We start from the raw sequence: 20,349 nt of genomic DNA, 5'->3' as shown, positions 1-20,349 counted from the left end.
ATACCTTCAAGAAGTCATGAGCACAGTCAGATTCATCTTCTAAATCAAAGGCTGTGAAGCTATAGTTGAGTGTGTTTCCCTTTGTAGTTTGGATAGTCCAGTTGCAGTGCTCATTTAATGGGTAATTATTTGGATAATTTAAACTTTCCAGTATGCCGTGGCTACGATTCACAGTCAGTACTTCATGGCAAACTGAAAAAAAAAGTGATAATAAATTACATTTGTGCAGTGCTTATTAACCCAGTATCTCAAAATATTACTCATTGAAGTTACCGATAGCATTACAAGGTGAGAAATATTTTTAGTTACAGATTAGAGAAATCATGCAGAAAGAGAATTGCGATCTATTGAAGAACGTATTGCATATGTTGCAAATAAGATCCAGACTTTCCAAACTTGAATCTTTCAGCTCTGTTATAGCCTTCTTTTCTGACTCTTGCAGACCCATCAGTATATGTGGTACATATCTATTTTTTTTGCAGTTTTCTTGAATTCTAAATATAGAGTTATTCCTGAAACAAGTTTTCTTCATTTTTTTCCTTTTTTTTTTTAAACTAATAATAGAAATTCGCCCTGAAATCTGAAAAAATTTGGGGAGGGTGCTCAACAAAGATTGACTAATGGATTAAAGTGATTAACTGGAAAAAAAAATTATAAACCCTGGCTAAAACACCAAATGGAAAGTACACCACTTGTATTGGATTTTCTAGCTTCAGAAACTGGAAGTGATAATGAAATTCTTTAAAAAGGAGACATTGGATGACTCCTCATGAGTCATCCAATAACATTTTAGCATAAGAACTGAACACTCACCTGGAATAATGAGAGGTTTCCTTAAAGTGCAGAGAAAATGAAAAAAAAAGAACTAGATAAAGAGTGAAAATACAGTTATGACATTAGGTCAGTGAGTCTCATTTTCCTGTATCCAACTTTCACTAAAGACCAAAAATATCAATGTGGGCAATCCCTCATTTGCAGACAGCATATACAGTGTGTATCGGGAGCAGAGAAGTAACAGGAGGTGGGGAGCAGGACAGGCTGTTTGCTTTGTACAGCAAATCTGCAGTGTTTCAACAGCAGAAATAGCTGAGATTCACTTGCAAAACTCTTCTATTGTCTGTCACAAGGGATAATACACCTACCTCCTGCAAACTTTTTATATTCTTTCTAAATGATTTGCAGAGCAGCAAGGCCTATGTTTTTAGGACTTCAAAATGCTCAGGATACAGCTGAAGGTCAGAGTCAGGTGGAGTGGAGCTTTTCTGCAAAGCTACACTGAAGCATACAACTATTTGAAGGGACACAATGAAGACCACAAAATGGATTTTGAAGAATGCAACATGGGTAAAAGCTGCTACCCACTGCCATCAGGATTTTATTAGAAACATATCAGACATAAAGATGCCCTTGAATGTTAATTTGATACTAAGTTTTCTTTTGCAATGTTTTCCAATTAATCATTACATTTCTTTCATGTACATGTAAATGCCTCTGGCCTCTAAGCATCCTTATTTCATACCACTGTTTCCTACATAATTTTAACTCTTGGGCAAGCCATTGAAAGCTTTCTCTGAGGCATCTTGATGAATTAAAAATGAATGTAAAGTGTAGATCACATTATCTGATAGCTTATGTTCTGAATGCTTTGAAAGTGCTCTTTCTGTTTAATTAATGAAGGGAGGGGAACCCTTTTCTAATACATTGTCTTGACTTTGCAGTCTGAAAAGTACATGGTAGATGAATTTGTGATATCTTTAAGGAACGAGGGAGGGAAAGCTCCCTCAGTCTTCTATTTATTGTATGCACCATCTTTGGATGAATAGCCTTTTTTTCATAATCCATTTACTGTTGTCCAAAACTAGGACAACTTAATGTCTATAAACCTATAGCAGTCTCTATCAATCCAGCATATCACACTTAGCGTACACAAAGATGCTTGCAAATAAATTTTTATGTGGTGAAATTCTGTATCTTCCAATGTGCATTTAACCAATTATGCTAGTGTGTATAAGGAGAAAAGTAAACAGTGGGACAATATTCAAGGTTATGACTGGGAACAAAATGACTTTAATTTGTTATGAATCTTATTGAATTTTTCTCCAACTGTTATTATTCTGATATTTCTGGGGTAGAACTATTTCACACACAAAAAAAATCTTTGCAAGAAAAACGTGACCCTTACCTTCACATAAAAAAATGAAACTTTTTGAAGTGTTCCAGGTAGGCTAAATGATCCTAAGCACTCACAACAATCCAATATGGCCATCCTGCCTCACAAACAGCTAGAAGTGCAGAGAAGCTTGTTGTCTCTGTCTTCTCTCTTAAAAAGTCAGGAGACTGTGTGAGCAGAAGAGCAAGAACCGTCCAATCTGCCCTGTTATGCATTTCCAGGACTTGTTTTTCTGAGTAAATCTGGAATGGTAGGCGCCACTGGTGCAGCTAACAGAAGCAGAGCCACCTCATGAGCTTTCTTCTAAGGGGGAGATAATCTCCATCACGGGTAGATGAGCAGATAAATTTTATCTCTCTGTTCTGTGACTGCAGCAGACCAGAGAATCTGGGTCAATAATATAATAATATGCTTTATACATTGTCCTCTGCTCGTGAATACGTAAGGGGTCTGCAAGAAGCAGTTTCAGGAACAAGCTGAACTGTAGAAACATGTTCTTCTCATCTTCTTTCACTTACTTACCCTGTTTGTATTTAGCTAAAAAACCTCCACCTCGCAGAGTGCTATCTGTCCTCAGTTTCACATACACGGTGTCTCCACTGGAATGGATGAGTTGAGGTATCTGATTTCCACAAAATTTACCTAGCAGTTTAGCATTACTGCTGTTGCCATCATATACCTTAAAAAAAAAAAACAAAAAACAAAACAAAACTTTAATAAAGCTGATGGCATTACAAATCCAAGTAATTTCCCTCAGACAAATGTCTGCTTAGGAAATTGTTACTGGGTATACAAGAGGTTAAATTCTATTTCTGCTCCGAGGAAGCCTGACAGGCATTTCAGAAACAAGCAAATGAGTGGAAAAACAGGAAGCTAGTAACCAAATACTGGTGGGTTTTGAGGGGCTTACTCACCAAGAGGGGAAAATTGCACTTAATTTCAACTCTATTAAAAATAGTCAAATAATTTATGCAACAATTCAAATATGAAATTTGGGATTAACAATAGGGTTATTGACACTGTTGTGCCTTTTAATTGTAATTTTCTAAGAGGGCATACTAAGGCCTTAGTCCAAAACACAGCAAATTTAAAAGATACAGAAAGATTCTTGTTTCAGTGACCTTTCTATCTAGACATAAATGCTTTTCTTACCAGCAGCTACATAACACTGCTGCCTTACCTTTCACTGTTCTGTGACAGGAAAGTAGCATGTCAGCATGGAGCTTTCCTATTCTGAGTCTGTTAACTTGTGAACAAGTCCAGGGCCATGTGTTTTTCCTTGCCTACACACTCATATTCAGCTGCCTCCTATAGAGCAAAGTGGCACAAGGTACATACCGCAAGGAAATCGAAGTTGCACTTTTGGTGATACTCTAGATGGAACTGTTCAAACTGGATTTCAAATGGGGTTCCTCGGTTTCCTCTGAGCAACCAGTAGCACTCTGAATTGTGGTAGTATGGCATAGGGTAGTTGGGAGACATGAAGATACCAGAAGCTGTCATCAAAGTCCCACCACAACCTGAAAAAGGCAAAGAAACCAAACCAACATTTAATAGCTAGAAGAGCAGAGAATTAGACATGATGTGTGAGATTAGTACTACTGCCTCCTTCACATGCCCTGAACATCTTCAGTAATGCCCCAAAAATCTGCATTTAGCCAACAGCATTGTAAGCGGAAGAGAGCCCGTAGCACCTACAAATAGTAACTATCTAATTTGAAGGGTGCACCTGATAGATAGTTAATCTTCAAATGGAAACTTCTCCATTAAATTCTTGGTTACTGCTTTCCTAAACATACAAGAAAGTTGATGCTACACTATATCTAGGGAATAATATATCCTTCCCTATGGAGAAAAAGAAAGCCCAAAGATCAAGAAAGTTGTATCCTTGATCTTAACAACATTAATATATATTGCTATATAATTAGCAGACAGATTTTAGAAGCTGGGAAGTAGAAAAGATATGGGGGAAAAGGTAAGAAATTAAATACAAATGAAAAATAAAAAATGAGACATGTAAAAATGGTTTTATACTTGATATGGTCATTTTACCTGTTGATGTACCATCCCACTCTGCTGAAAATCCCGTTTCTGTGCCAAATACATCACTTACGAACTTTATCCACAGCTTGTTACCATGAGAGATTATAATAGGAGGCAGGTCTGTAGCACAGTATTTTCCAAGAGAAGGAGAAGTTTCATAGCCTCCATCTCTTGAATGATAGAAAAGAAAAACCTTGAGTCAAAGAGGGAAACCATGAGAAATGTTAACAAATCAAAACTCTTGGGATTCTTTCAGGCCTGCGAAAGACTAATCGTGGCTCTTCATCTTCCTCAGAAACACAGCTACCAAATACTGGAGGACTTCTGCTACCTGCAGTAAGAAGTCCTACCAGAAGCACCTTCTTCCTGGGTATGTCCACTCTCATCTCAGCAGCCTGTCCAGAGTCTGTCAATACAATGACAGATTCAAGAAGTATCTCAAGTAGACTCGATCCTGCAGAGGCAGGACCTTCTCTGTATACTACAAGGTGGCAATCGTTGGTGTAACCAAAGATAATCTAATTTGAAGAAATAACAGTTTGCTCACTTCTCACTGTTTAGCCTGGCACAAAACCAGATGAGCGGACCTATTAAAAAAAAAAAGTTTGCTTGCCATGACACAAATGGCAACCCACTTCTCAGAACTGATATGTTGCGTATTTTCAAACATTTTCTTAGCCTTCAGAATTGTTTCTACAACCAATTATCTCACATTTTTAAATTCATTAATATTTCCAGTAATGTTTTCTAATACTGTAATTGGGATGCACATCTAATGTTCTGTTTTGCCACCTGCACATGTCTCATAGGAATAAAAAAGATAGTGACAACCTGCTTATCAATTGCTTTCTAACCTTACCTTTAAGCAGTTTCATATTACAAATACCCTATATGTCATTAGGAAAATAATAAATACATTTATATCTATATATGGGTGTGATCTTGATATGATGCTTTTTAAAGTGGACAGTAATACTTTCAATTACATTTTCACAGGTTTATACCTGCTTTTGAGAGAAATTTCCACTTAGACCTTGCCACTCTGTTTTCTTGTCATCCTCCCAGCTTAAACTGCTTGCCACTATCTCAGGTTACTGGCAGTTGAAGAACTGTGCCAGAATCTCCCCTCACTTGCATCTCAGCCTCTGCAGCTGTGATCAGCTGAACAATTTTCTTAGTTGACTGAAAGCAATTTATCAGAGGACACCTCAGGACAAGAAACCAGAGTGGCACCTCATGTAAGACTTATCTAGCTACCCCATTTAATGGTAAATTAATTAAACAGTAAGGTTTGATGAGACATTCTGGAAATCCAGTTATGAAAGAAGAAATGTGCTTAGTTGCACTTAGAAATGTTCCAGCTGTATCTTAAAACCTGTTTAATGCTACTGAGCTCTTCACAGGGACAGCAGAGTTAGATTTATGCAATAAATCAATGCTTTCCGTTCTTGAGGTGAAAAAGTGAAATTCAGGTCTACTCCAAATTAAGGTGTTAACTGTTAAAATAAAGTTAGATTAAATTTAATCTCAAATTGTTGTTTTAAAATGAAAAAAAATGAAACACTTTACTTAGGAAATATTGAAAAAGCCTTTCTGTTTTTCATAACTTTCTCCAGTTTGTAGGTACAGCTGAAAACAACCAGCTAATTCAGCAGGAATTCAGAATCTCAATACTGCAACTTCAGCAAGTAGCTTTTTGTATGGTTCTAAAAAATAAGACACTAGTTACAGAGGAATAACCCATAGAGAATATCTGGTATAATGTTCAGAATTAGTTTTATCATGGCAGTCGTTGAGGTTATGGAAACTCATGGCATGCTCAGAGTAAAATACCACACTGGTGTTCTGCAGACATGGTTCATCTAGACAGCTGGCTGAGGAGAACAAAAATGGGTGCACTGACACTGCAAAGTGCAAATCCCATACAGCAACACAGCAGAAAGAACGTGTACTTGGCGCAGTTTTATTGTAAGCATGCAGCTAACCTTCCTGCAAATACAACTTTCTTCTACTTGACTCTGTCCTGTAAAATTTACTAGAAATCACCATGGTAATATCCTAAATTGAATAGTGATGCTAGTATAGACAAATATCGCAGATTATATACATGTTCCTAGTGCTGCATCAAAGAATAGCTACTCTTTAAAGATTATAAACATAAAACAGAATATGTCACAAAACAGGCAATAAAACACTTTGTTTCAGCACTAAGGAAAACAACCAGAATGCAATGCATAGAAACATTGTCCACATACTCCCCTTGCTCTAAGAACTGGAATTTACCTAGTGGGAATGCTGACAACAGAGCAGATGGGAGGAGGCAGCCTTCAAAGTTCTCTATTAAGTCCTTTTCCCACATTGACAGCACAGGTATACAGTTAAAACTATAGCTTCTGAACATACCTAAATGGATTTGGATAACTTCCACGGTTATCAGTAATAAGGACAAGAGAAATAATTAGGCTTGCCTGATTTCTACATAATCATCTGTACAGAGTTTATTCCCTTCCAAGGTGAAGTTGGTGAAGCGCAGCATGATCTGTCTGTTTATTCCCACTGTGATGGTATATATGCACTCCGTTCGGACAGGGTAGTTATTGGGATAGTTTGGAGATGTTAGCACACCAGTTTCAGTACTGTAGTTATGTGAGCACACTTTAAAAAGAAAAGAAAAAAAAGTATGAATTAATTTAATATGTATGCTATAGTAACAGGAAGTGTGTATTTCCAACAGACAGAGGAGCAAACATCCTGTGTTCCTGTGCATTATGACTCTTCCTGGACACATTTTACTGCTGAATATCATCACTATAAATTAAAACCAGAATCCATCTTTTTCATGGGATGTCTTATATTTGAGTTGATTTGTTCAGCTTTCACCAGAACACTGTGTCTGTAATAAACAGGTAACATAAGAGTAGTTCCAGCTGCCTAAGTTGGCTTTGACCTAAAATCCTGGTAAGCAGAGAAAGGAAACTGAAAGGGATGTCTTGATCAACATAAAAGGTAGGATTCTTGAATTTCTGAAAAGCAGTCGTGGTGGAAACTGAATGCAGTCTCTAGCTATGAGGAGACGCTATATTGTTCTCAGGCATTCCCCGTGATTAAACCTGGAAGATTTGTATTTTATATACAAATTTATTTTCCCATTTTCTGGGCCAAAACTACAATCAATCAGAAAATAATATAATCCTTAGATTGTGAGGACAAAGCAGTTCTACTTAAGGTCTTATACTAAAAACAGCTACATCAATTCTTCTGTTAGCACTGTAGAAGTATCTTGGTATTATGAGCTGGAAAGAAGAAAATAGTGTGGACTAACGCTGAGCCCAAACCTGAGCAATAATTAAAAAGAAGCTCTTTCAAAAGCACAGATATAAAGACTAGGAATAAAAATATCTGCTATACAATGGTACATGAGACTTATTTTGGAGACAACAATTGTCATGTACTAGTTGATCACAGTCTGAGTAAAGTTTGTGATCTGGCTGCAAAAAGGGCAAGAAGAAATGTAATCCATGTCAGGTGTTTTTACTCAAAACATCAAATCTTGATGCCACTGCCCAAGTTAATGGTGACATGTCACCTGGAAAAATGTGGACAACCGTGGTCACTGATGTTCTGGAAATCAAATGAGAACAAGTAAGACAGAGGTTGTGGAGACAGCAGGAAAATAGTAGATTAGTAGGCAAGAGATGCTAGAAGTGCTTAACTTGTTTAGCTTAGCAAGTGCAGGAGAAAAAGACAGAGACAAGAATCAAGAAGCACGAAGAAAAGAAAAATAGAACACACTTTCAATGACAGTACAAGTTCTGAAGTTAAAAACTGGCCATGAATACAGATACACAAAAATTAGGAGAAAGTTTCTGTCAGGAAGTGAGTTCCTAGAGCAATCATCCAAGCAAGATAACAGATGCAGAAAGGGAAGAAAAGTCTCCTGTTTTTTAGGATACTGTTTGATTAATTTAATTAAGAAGGGATTGCATTATGTCATTATGTAGCTCTTGGCCAAAAAAAGGGGGGAGGGGGAGTAGCGTAAAATTGTGGGCTGGATTCTATGGCCCTGGAAGCTCATTCTGGTTCTCCATCCCCCTGTTTCAGGTCCTACAGGTTGCAAATATAAGAAATGAAAGTAGATTTCTTAAGAACTTTCTATCAAATAGGCAGGGTTAGACTAATTATAAAGCACAACTGAAAGAGCAAGAAAAATATTATTATTAACTTTATACTCATTTAAACTGGTTGCCACAGACCTCTGAAATCTTCTTTCTGCACTGCAGTAACACTTGTGCTTAACACTTCAATATGCATAATAATTTAGGGGGAAGACATGAAATTACAGTTCATGTCCTCCATGCTTAAGGTTAGTCATTTATGTGTCTGTTCTCCATCCATTCTAACTACTGAAAAACTTTTGCTTTTAATGGTGGCCTTTTAAATTGTGGTTTTTTGCATTCTTAGTCACTTGGAAGGCCTCTGTTGAAAATGTTTTCTGTGGAATAAATACCCCAAAGCTAGCTACCAGACTCCTGTTCCTCATTCATCACAAGGAGAACAAAGAAACATGGCACAGAAACAGGCCAATAATTTTCTGCCATTAGGTTGTGCTTTGGTATTAACAAGTTGAAAAGGTTTCATGCATGGGTTTACCTAAAATCATGATCTATTAAAGTCTTTATTTAGAATTTTAGTTATTTCTGTGTTCCATCACAGATATGTTCTAATGTATGTGTATAAAAACCTGGTTAGCCCTCATCACCTTAAAAACCTTGTGCTGCTTTATAAATCTTTATAATGGCCTTGCTGTCATGTCAGCTGTAATGGTGTTTTATGATATGTAGGGTTTCCCATCAATCCCAGATCCTTAAATCATATGATTCCTTGAGAACCCTGCCTGCAGGGTTAGAAATCTGACTTAGAAATCTGACCTAAGTTCTTCTTAATGGCTCATTACACAAAAAAAAAAAAAAGCAATAAAAAAATTAAAATTAAAATATTTATTAGCTTACCTATTTTAAGTAATAATGTCCTCCCAATTTTGGAAGGGTGAATGCCTGACTCATGCACGTTAATGGTTAGAGGAATTGCAGTACTGCCATTCCTCATGGAAGGCACTTATTCACTCAGAGGCTGAGACCATGAATAGTAGCTTTCAGCCTGGAGAATATTAAAATTGATGTACTACATAAGGGCCCTAAGGGTACAATTAGGAACACGGGAGCCAAAATATTTTTATCAGCCCTTTTAAGAACAATTTCCACAGAATTGTCCAGGTTCCTTCCCTCACCAAAGTTTACTTTCTTGGGAGTAATCCATACGAAAACTCACATCCCAAGTGTGCTGTTTTAAGCGGGATGCTGTATACTGCTCTACTCTTCACATAATGATCTTCTTTATGAACTAAGTGGGATAAATACAGAAGGTGGAACAGTAACTGCCTTTGAAATGTCAGACTTCTGGCTACAGTTTAGACTGAGCATACACTGCTATAAGGATTAGGAAAAGCATAACTGAACCCATGTTATTTGAACAGCCAACTCGCTTCTGGTAACTGGATACATTAGATATGTTCTACTTTCAGCAGGAGAGCTGGCACTCCCCTTTTGCACTCACCTCACTAACACAGCATTAGGGGGTGTGCTTGGGCAGTAACAGTTCCTTCAGGTAAAACTGCTAGCAAAGTTAGCAGGAGAAAAGTTCTTTGACTCCTTTTCTAAAGTTCAGAATGCTGTCTAACGACATAATGTGATTATTATATGCCTGCAAAAATATGAATTTATTTAGTTTGAAGACACTTATCGTAGCTCATGAAAAACAGGAGGCAGCAATTATCAAGGACAATCGCACATCTTGCTTTGCCAGTGTGTGAGGTTTTGAAAGCTATTCAATCTGCTTTCTGATTTGGGAACTTAATGTGTTTGCTCTTCTGAAAAAAGATGCCATAAATGGCAGTAACCCACTGTAATAGCCAACAGCAGAGAAAAATGCCAGCTTTTGTACTACTCGCTCATGTAATCACACATATTGCAGAAAATTATATCCATGTTTTTTCCCATAAAGAGATATTCATCTGTTGCCACAACTCTAATTAATAAAAAATAAAAGTATAGTGTTGTATGTAAAATGGCAGTTTTCTTTTGATCTTGCTCTGATGAAGAAAAACTGGGATCCCTAACAATTAGACTTTTATGTAACACTATGCATGTTTAGAAAAAAAAGGAAGTATATGCCTCTCCATAGGCAACAGAAAATCACATCTTCACTTTAGGGCCTTTTGTTACTGCTGCTGGCAGGTGCTAAGAGGCTTAATTTTTACCAGGAAGGCGCACAAAGTTCCTTTGTACCGTTTCAGACCCAAACTCCTTAGAAACACTTGGTACAGCTGTTCAAAAAGAATCTCCAACTCTCTTCAGTTGATTTACACATAAACACATAAACTATAGAGTTCTATACATATATATAGGCAGACTAATACGCTGATCAAACATAACCAAGTTACAGCAGCCTGGCAAGTTCTCAGTTGCCAGTGGATTGGGCCCTTTTCCTGAGACTCAGGATGTGCTAAGCACATGCCCAAGATGCATGCAGGACTTCAGCTTTTTTTTTTTGTGTCTTAGCTCAGCCTTGTTCAACCATGCCCTGTATCTCCACATGCATTTATTTGTCAGACATTACTTTCCATTCCCATCTTTGCTCGTTCAGCTGAAGAGAAAAGCCAGGCAACATCCTCCTAATAATTACTGGGTTCAGTCAGCAAGATGGGAACTGAGATCTCAACTTGCACTCAGCTATGAGTAAAGAAGACACGCAAATCTATACATCACTTTCAGCTTTTAAGTCCATGGGCTCACAAATGTTGTTCTTTCTTTCTTCATCCTTCTCAAACTCCAATTTCTCCAGTCAGTCATTCTCAGCTAACATATACCAGACAATGAAGTTATTTAAAACCAAGTTATCCCTCTTGATAAATAATATCATTCATCATTCATCATGATAAGGAGGAAAAATCTGGTATTTCACCAAAGCCAGAGAAAGATCAGGAATAAAAACTCTATCAGGAAGGCAATCTGCTAAAAACCTTGTTAAGGCTAATTTTTCTTAGCAGAAATGAAGCCTATTTAATGAAACAAACAAATGAAAAAAAAATCCCACCAAATAAAAAATACCCCCGAAAACCTCAATTCAAAGTAAAATAAATGCATTCCCACTTACCTGTGAAGAAGTAGAGGACAATAAAATACATACACTGACTCTAGCCCTATTCCTATTGAAAAAAATGTGGCCTGGATCTTTCAAGACCCTTAGAAACACTTCCAGGAAAGAGTGAGCCCTTTCAAAGATTTTTCAGTAATTTTATGTGGGTTCTTTGTGGTGTGGTCATCCAAGATGGGCAATAGAAAACCCAACATCCATCATAACAGTTAAATGGCTGTAGTGACATTCATCCATCTGTTATTTGAAACCTGAACTCTAGGAAATAAATCCAAATATTACCTTGCCTTCCATGTGACTTTCCCCTTTAAAAGACAGAAAGACGGCCAAGAACTAAGCTCCAAAGTACGGTAGGCAATATGCATTTTAAATAACTAGTATCATGTGGGCATATTTGACTGAAGGATTTCCATTTGTATTCCTGCCATATGAGCTATTCACAACTACTAACTGGCAGACTACTAAAACGATTGTTTGCACTTTATTGACCATGGCCATGGCTGTATCTTGTGGCATTCAAATCTTCTGACCAGGAAATATAGCTTTGCCATTATTTTCAGGCTACTTTTCAACTAATTAATATATCACAGATAAACTATCCTAACAAAAACATTGTTTGCCAAGATGCATGGAGAAAGAAATTGGTTTTGTTTTACATAAAAACATTTTTTCAGTCCTACTTATCCTTTTTTTTTTACCCCTTTTTTTTTTTTTGTGATAATCTTGTCCATCTTTTCAATTGCTCATTCTCTGTAAAATAACTCCAGGCAAAAGCCTATTGAAACATCTAATATGAACCAGAATAGCTTCAACCAGTTCTGATATTGGTTACACTCTAGTTGGCTAAGAAAACAGAGCTCAAAAATATGAAGGATTCTTGTGGCATAAGAAACATTATTAGAACCATATTTTCCTTAGCAAAAAAAAAAAAGAAAAAGAAAATAAGCAGCAGATGTAAAGAAAAAAAATACATCGCTTTGGCAAACCTCTCAGATATGATAATACTCAGCATTTTTCTACCTTAATGTAACTGGATATACATAAGATGAATATCAAGCCTAAACATTTCACAGTGGGAAAACAAAACTTGATATGATTTCAGGGAAGTGAGGAGTTGCTTTTCACAGCAAACTCCACATACACACATGTATTCGCCTTCTCTCAGGCCACAAAAAAAACTTTATTCAGCTTCAAAAGACTTTATTCTTAATCAAAACCAAATGTTAGCAATCCAGTATTTTTGACAGCTTTATAATATTGCTGTGCTTACGCTGGGACCAAAAGAAACAAATCTCTAAAGAAAACAGATCATACTTTCATGTTTGCTATAGGATTATTACCCTCAGTTTTAGCAATTGTCTGCTACTTTGCCATAGTTATGCGAACTACAGTGATTGAAGTGAAAAAGCATTTATTCTAGAGATCAGTAGTTCTAGGCCTGAGTGAGAATGAATTGAGTTAGCCTAGTTTAGCTGAAGAGTAGTAAAGATACCTGTGTTAATTACGGGGAAAGAAAATTATACCCATAGTTTAGAGTTTGGATTAAGATACTATACAGTTCTTATTTCATATAAACGTTTTATACAGTTTCTAGTTGCTAATAGTATTAAAGAGAAGACAGCCTTGCCTTTTTAAGGCATGGTTTGAAACTGTTCCAGGGACAGTGTTGTTAAAGTTTGAACCTCACATGATGCATATAGCAGTGCTTTGGATGAAAGACGAGAAAATCCAGTCACCATGGCGGTGGTAAAGGAGAGGAATATGGAAGAGAAGAGGAAGAGTAGTGAAGCTGGACAGAAAATCTTGGGTTTCATCAGCAATGAGATAACTAACAAAACCAGAGAAACAGATAGGGTTACACACAGACAGAAATATAGATTAGTGTTGAGTAAAGAACATTTTGATCTTGATAATCTTCTCTTCTGAGAAGAGCTGCTGTAAGAACAGTTAGGAAGGAATCAAATCTACCCATGAAATATTAATCTGAGGTAAAACAAAAAAAAAATACCACATTGACAAGCAACAATTGCATTTACAGAAGTTACAGTCAGCAGCTGCAAAAACAGGCCCACAAAAAACTTTATGAAGCTGATAATGTCACAATTTCTCACTAGTAAAAATTCAGTTTTCAAACTACAGAGTCTTCCTTGGAAAGATTTTTAAAAGTAGAACTTGGGGTTTGGCCTATTATTTTCTAACAAATAGAAACTTCCTCCTTGGAATAGTTCTCATTAAATCTTAATTGTTTTTACTGGCTTTTTTGTTCCCATGCCAAATAACTCAAATATGAATGAGGGCAGCTGAGAAAGTGGATTATTTGGATTTATAAGTTATCTGGTATTGACTAAAAACACAGTGGCAAAATCGTTACTGGTCTCGCCTACACACATGCTTGAGAGATTAAATAATAGCCAAATTTTCCAAGCTGTCATCAAGAAAGTAGTTATTTTTCACAAGGTAGAAATTGGAAATTTTGCTGGTTTTAAACAGGTTGGAGAAACTCAGAAAGTAGTAAAAATAAAAATAAAGAAACTAAGAGCAAACCATGAGCAGCCATTGGTAGTTTATGGCTGCATAAAGGAGTGCTGTGAATTTCTGGTATTCATCTAATAAATCTCTCATAGCCTGCACTCTCACACACAAAGCAGGTATAAAATGGTTAATGATGGATACACAAACAACCCAGCTACAAATATATTCTCATTTTTACTTTTTTTTCATTGTCCCATCTACCTCTTCTGTGATTCAATTCTGCTAGGCAGAACCTGTCTCTCCCCACATGAATTCTCTTCTACTACAGATCTGTGTTTAGCAGCAAGGGCAGCCATAGCAGATCCATGTCTGTTGGGTCTATGAAACTGGTAGTTACACAAGAGGTTGCTTTTTCAAGTGCAGGTTAGTCACTGCTAAAACACTCTCAGTACTGGAGAGATGTGCAAACACTGGATCAGGTATGTAGGGTTCAGCTAGTTTGAAAACACTGTTTTCCTCCCTCCTGGAAAATCTTCAAATCTATTTGAATTTGGAGTAATTTCTCAGGTTTTTTCTGCTTTAGAGAACTAAGGGAATTAATGATCATTTTTTAGTAGTCTTTACCCCGCTGATGAATGTCTTGCCCACTCAAAAGGAGGTACTTAAAGAACGCATTTAAGGCATAACAGGAGCCTTGAACTCTTCTGGAGACAGAAACATTGCATTCTGTCATAATGAAAAAAAACAGCTTGTGCTTTCAGATTATATTGCTGCTTTATCAAATTTCATCCTATATGACCTTTCTCTGCCCATCATCAATATTGCACCTTAATAGGGACAAAATTAACTTGTATGGCACCTGAGAGTCTCCCATTCAAGTGAGTTGTCCATGATTGCTGAGCTTCCTAGATCACACATACTCAGCTCAGAACAGAAAAAGCAAATTTAGAAAATACTTTTCCTAAATAATTAATGCAGTTCTGCCATGTCAGCTCTTACTGGCTTTTTAAAGAGAACAGCAGTGTTGCTTACAAAGTTGCTTTCTGCTTTCCTAGGGAGGAAAAAGATTGTGAATAAAGCAGGATAAATAAGGAGGGGTAGAAGAGGCACCAGGCAGTCTTCTGTTAACACAGAAAATGTTTCTGTTTCTTGTAGTTATTTGTAACTGGATAAATGTTAAATGTAGTTATTTACAGTGACAGCTGAAAACATTTAATTTGCATAGTTATCAGACTGACATATTACCTTTTGATGCATCCAGGGAGATATAATTAGCTGAGAAGCCCTCAGATGCAATGCTGTGATCGGTCACGAAGTACAGCATCATCATGTTGCCACCACTAGTGAGAGATGGTGGAACTGATCTTCCACAGTACCTGTAGCAAAAAGATGCCCCAAATTGAATGGCAGTACTTTATGAAACATCTGAGTTACTGGAAGTGGATTCAGCTCTCCTGAGATGTTCGAACAGCTGCACATACACAAATCTCTCCTTTGGATGGTACAGATCCCAGCCATATACCCTGTATCATAGGACTAAATAGCACACTGCATGTACAAGGGTACAAATCTAACTTGTGTGGCAAAGTCAGAGGAGAAACTGTTCATTAAGTTGTCAAATTCTTATTGAAATTATTCTCTGCTGCACCTACAACATGTTCTGTTCTTTTGTAGGAGTCAGAGTGGCTGGCCAAAGACTAAGGTCGCAAAATGCTCTCCATTATAATATGAGAGTCATGTGCTCCATATTTTCCAAAATACTGCCATGTCAGCCAACTACTTTACATTCTGTAGCTGCAGCTGGATACTGTTCCCAAGCAGTTCAGATGTTCTTGAATTCTAGACAGCAGGAAAACCCTGTCTTGGCGAAAGGGAAAAAAAGGAAATATTCTTCCTTAAGACAAAATCACATATCGGGAGAAAATGAAAACAAAATCCTATAAAATTTAAACCTTGGTTTAGTTTTTGCTGAGATCCAAATGGACAATCTTTTAAGTAATCTTTATTTCACTTCTGCAAGTGTTTCAAATCCATCTTTTCCTGAGCATATTAATGCTTTTTAACTTATTTCCCACAAATCAAAATGTTAATGGAGCTGGAAAATGCCAGCTATTGAAACCTGTCCTTAAAAAAGCTGTCCTCTTGACACAAGTTAGTTTATCCCCGTATAATATTTATTAAATGTGGTTCTCATTCCATGTTCAAAGAAAGAAAGCTGCCTTTACTATGCTAGACAGTGAAATTACTGCTATTGTTTCTGTAATGCAGAGAAATTATACACAAAATTTAAGGAAACAAATTGGATGTTGAGATCTATAGAACTGTGCTCACTCTACAGTAATTCAGCTCTGAAGGCTAATGGACATACTGACCTTCCCAATTTTTGCATAGTGGTATTATCATATATTTCAAGATAATCCTTTCTGCAGCTATAATCAAATGCCAAGTTAAATGAAGTGAATGTCAGGCGGATAAGGTAGCCGGGTTGAATGTTGATAATCCAGGTACAGTTAATACCATGTGGATAGACATCTGGGTGACCAGGACTTGTAATGGTTCCTTCCGGTCCAGTGAGAGACTGTCCACATACTGTAGAGATTTAAAACATCAGGTTAAATTATATGTTTATTTAAAAGTAAGGTACTTATAAAATTGGTTACTTTTATTTCTGAAATTTCATAGTCTTTTTTTCCTCACTGCATACTACACAGTAACTGATACAGAATTCATCTCCCATTACACTATCATAAAACTTGATGGCCAACTGTTTTCAATGTACAGGAAAATTTGGAAAGTCCCAACACTGTACACAGAAAACAACCAAAAAAAAAATCCTTACCTGTATCTAATGGCCAGTACTCAGCTCTGAAGCCAAGGTTGGTAAGAGAGGAAGCTCTGAATTTGATATAGAGATTGTTCCGTGTAGATTGCACTCTAGATGGTACAGCTGTACCACAGTATTTCTCCAAAAGAGAAGAGTCTGTGTTGTTGCCATCTCTGACCTGAAAAACAGTGTATTCAAAATATCCTGTACAAATTTGTATTATATTAAAGTTGTAAGCATAAGTGAATTCATAAGAACCATATAAAAGAGATCCTTGCTAAGTCAAACCCTATCCTTTCTTCATCGTGGTTTCTACTCAGGCACATAGAATGCAACCTTATGACTGCTAGAGAAGCACTTTCTTATCCAAAGCATGTCAGATGGAGAAAAGCTGAGATCTTACACCCTCAACAGTAAGTGGCACATAAACCCCTAAAACCAGGTCTGTCTATTTAAAGATACCTGATACTCATCTCTGATTATGGTCATATCATCTTTGGAGAACCAAGAAGAGGTTTAGGATCCCATTGTGAACCTGGAAAAGCTTTTATAACTGCTGTAAGAAGTGCTTGCCTGTCAAGCAGTTCCGCTTTGGTGGAGACAAGTATGAGAAGGAACAGATAAGAATCTATCTACTATTCATAGCATGTGTGTGTTATTCTTTACCTCAATGTAGTCCGAGTCACAAGTAGTTGTATTTCGAATGTCAAAGTCAATAAAGTTAAGAATCACCACTTTGCTATCTGGCTGGGAGATGATCCACTCACAGGTCTTTGGGTGAGGGGACATCCTGGGGTAGTAAGGTGAATGGATAGTGCCTGCTCCATACAAGGAGCCTCCACAGGCTGCCAAGAGACACCAAGAATGAGTATTTGTCATCAATGGTTTCAAGGAATGTATGATGTGATGTCTATTAAATATCACTATGAAATTAGAAGAAAACCACCCCTTCTTCTTACAGCATCTACTACAGATCATCCCAGTAGTATTAAGAATGTACTTAAATTAACATATTGCTATAAGTATACATATTAACTAAGTATAGATTAACACGTATATACAGAAGACTGATCTCACTGTGCCCATGAAAACTAATGGATTTGACTTATTTGTTTCACAGACACAGATATATTTGTTGGTGATTAAGAATTAAAAGATAGGAAAAATTAAAGTAAAAATATTTAGGCAAAATTATAGCTATATCATCTTTGGTATGTTAGTAGTAAGTGATTTATCATTAATAGAAGCAATGGAGGGTTGCATTTCCAAGCATGCTAGGAGTGCCTACAACAGACCTACTGCAAACATCATGTTAGCATCTCTAAAAGTAGCAATAAATAAATAAATTGACTCTATTTTTTCTTTCTTTTCTTTTGAACACATTATGTGGATAATATAGCACAGAAATGTCTGAAAGTGTCCAAATTACAGATCAGTTCGCCATTCAAGTCACCAGTTCCTCTTACCAACTTGATAAATGGCCCTGAAGCTAGCCCTTTGCACAGAAGCATCAGACTTGAACTTGATCCAGAGACTGTTACTGGTAGAAGTGATTGGAGACATAAGCATACTATGACAGAATTTCCTAATAAGAGGAGACATCTCACTGTCACCATCCCGAACCTAGTCATCGAAAAGAAAAAAAGAAAAACATCCGATCATGAAAGCGCTGGCATCTGACATAAGGGTAAAATTATAATCTCACAAGAGCTGCTAAACAAGAAAAGGAGTAACTATTTCACTTCTTTGTAAGAGAGGCAAACAGTCATCACAGTAATTGGCATAAGCACATGATTTATAAGAGCTCACAGGAAGGATTGGATGATGAGCACATAAGACACACACATGCTACTGTCACAAGATATTACAATGAAACAGATCTTCTCTATGAACCACAGCTTTAGTACAATTTGGGCCTATACTTCCAAAAGTGACACCTTTAATAATGAAATAGACAGATAAGGTGCTCATCAGTTGATAGCTATGAAATTTTTTGCCACCACTAAAATCTGCTGCAGAAAAAAAAAAAAAAGGAGTGTTTGTGATTTTCTTGTTCTGGCCATAAAGGTTCTAGTGACTTCAATGGAACTTCTCCAGAACATGCACATGTCCAACACAGGAGATGGAGCTCTGAGTCCTTAAAGCAGTAAAAAGGTACACTAATATTTTTCCATTACTTTATCTGAAGGGTTCAATGCATGATAATGACAGTAAAGCTATATCAGGGAATCACTTCCAGCTTTTACCTTCTGCACTGCCACTCCACTTACCTCAATCAATTTGCTAATTAAAGGAGAAATGTATCTTATGTGTTTTCCCAGAAGTTGACTATAAATCCTGATTGTCAACAGACTAGAAAGGAAAGAGGTATTTGCTCCTCTGAACTTCAGGCCCTGAACCCACAGTCTGTGAGTAACAATAGGTGCATCCAGAGGACCAGGCAGAGCACTGGTATAGGCAAGGAGCTCTGAACACCCTCTGAAGTGGTCATCTTGTTCCAAAAGTGCATCCAACAAGATGAGGTCTAAAAAATAGGTCTTCTGCTATTTGCCCAGGTAAATAATGTGATTTTTCTCCCCAAGATTCTCCTGAAAACAAACCAGCTTTTTTCTACTGTAAAAGTGGTAGCTCATGTAGCTGGAGCTGCTTTTAAATGCATCTATATGCTGTCAATCCCCCAAAAAAATCATGCCAGTGAAATCATTAGCAGAGCCAGAGACATCCAGCTTTCAGGTCCCCTCTCATCACCTCTTCTTCCCTCCTCAGCTATATTCCTCCATGGGCTGTGAGAGGAGGCAGGGAACCCTCATTGGTGTCCTGGTGAGCAGGCAGTAGCTGGCCTGCTTGCCCAGCTTTGGCAGTCTCAAGCTGGTGAGATGGCTTTCTGACTAACAGATATTTTTAATTTCTCTGTAATTTGAATTTAAGGTGACAGAATTACTCTGGATTTACAGCAGAGCAACTGAGATCAGAATTTGTGCCAGAATATTTAGAAAATATTTGGACAGCAGTGAAAGTTTCCAGAACTATAGTTCACAGGAGTTTACATTTTTTTCTTGAGCTGATTCTTCTCACATTTTTGGTTGATAAAGCCCAGAGAGTAGTGATAAAAACAACAGGTTCTCTAAACTGTGTGAGTAATGTCTCCTATTGCCAGTTAGGAGGATAGCATGGAAAAGGAGTTATCTTGGCTGATACTTTACCTCTGCAGCACCATGTCACAGTCTTTCTTAAATAAGTTTTATTGTCCCTAGTTTCTTATTGCAGATGTCTGGTCCCAGGCTGTTCCTTCCTTAGTAAGAGACTAAACATCCCTCCCTGAGCAAGTGCCTGTGAACTGTGTCTGGTCCCTGTGGAAATTCTGCAGGTTTCTTGGTGTCGCCAGGGATAGGAATAATCTGTACCTTTTCAAAGTGACAAAACTTTATGACTTTTCCAGTAACTTAAACATCCAAAAGCTGTCTCCCTAGCTGAACTTCATTATAAAACCCAGTGAGAAAGTATTTTAACGGCTCAATGTCCATGTGGAGACCGGTCCACGACTGGCGTCCCTCAGGGGTCTGTGTTGGGCCCGGCCCTGTTCAACATCTTTGTCGGCGACATGGACAGTGGGATAGAGAGCACCCTC

At 37.3% G+C, this 20,349-nt stretch overlaps 1 protein-coding gene across 1 annotated transcript in view; it reads right to left on the bottom strand.

The window, feature by feature from the left end:
- Positions 1-20,349, bottom strand: part of CUBN (cubilin) — a 148,106-nt gene that overhangs the window by 104,295 nt on the left and 23,462 nt on the right. The window contains exons 18-27 of the mRNA XM_086741510.1: positions 18,188-18,344; positions 17,388-17,566; positions 16,737-16,899; positions 16,270-16,486; positions 15,143-15,273; positions 6,682-6,868; positions 4,223-4,383; positions 3,509-3,690; positions 2,693-2,849; positions 5-192 (exon numbers count right to left, since the gene is read on the bottom strand). Of these exons, the coding sequence (XP_086597636.1) occupies positions 5-192; positions 2,693-2,849; positions 3,509-3,690; positions 4,223-4,383; positions 6,682-6,868; positions 15,143-15,273; positions 16,270-16,486; positions 16,737-16,899; positions 17,388-17,566; positions 18,188-18,344 (1,722 nt within the window). The remainder of the gene's footprint in view (positions 1-4; positions 193-2,692; positions 2,850-3,508; positions 3,691-4,222; positions 4,384-6,681; positions 6,869-15,142; positions 15,274-16,269; positions 16,487-16,736; positions 16,900-17,387; positions 17,567-18,187; positions 18,345-20,349) is intronic.

The sequence above is a fragment of the Chlamydotis macqueenii genome, chromosome 2, assembly GCF_036417535.1.
Source record: "Chlamydotis macqueenii isolate bChlMac1 chromosome 2, bChlMac1.mat, whole genome shotgun sequence".
Classification (NCBI taxonomy): domain Eukaryota; kingdom Metazoa; phylum Chordata; class Aves; order Otidiformes; family Otididae; genus Chlamydotis; species Chlamydotis macqueenii.
The sequence above is the reverse complement of the archived record's forward strand: the minus strand, read 5'-3'. Positions and strand labels throughout refer to the sequence as shown.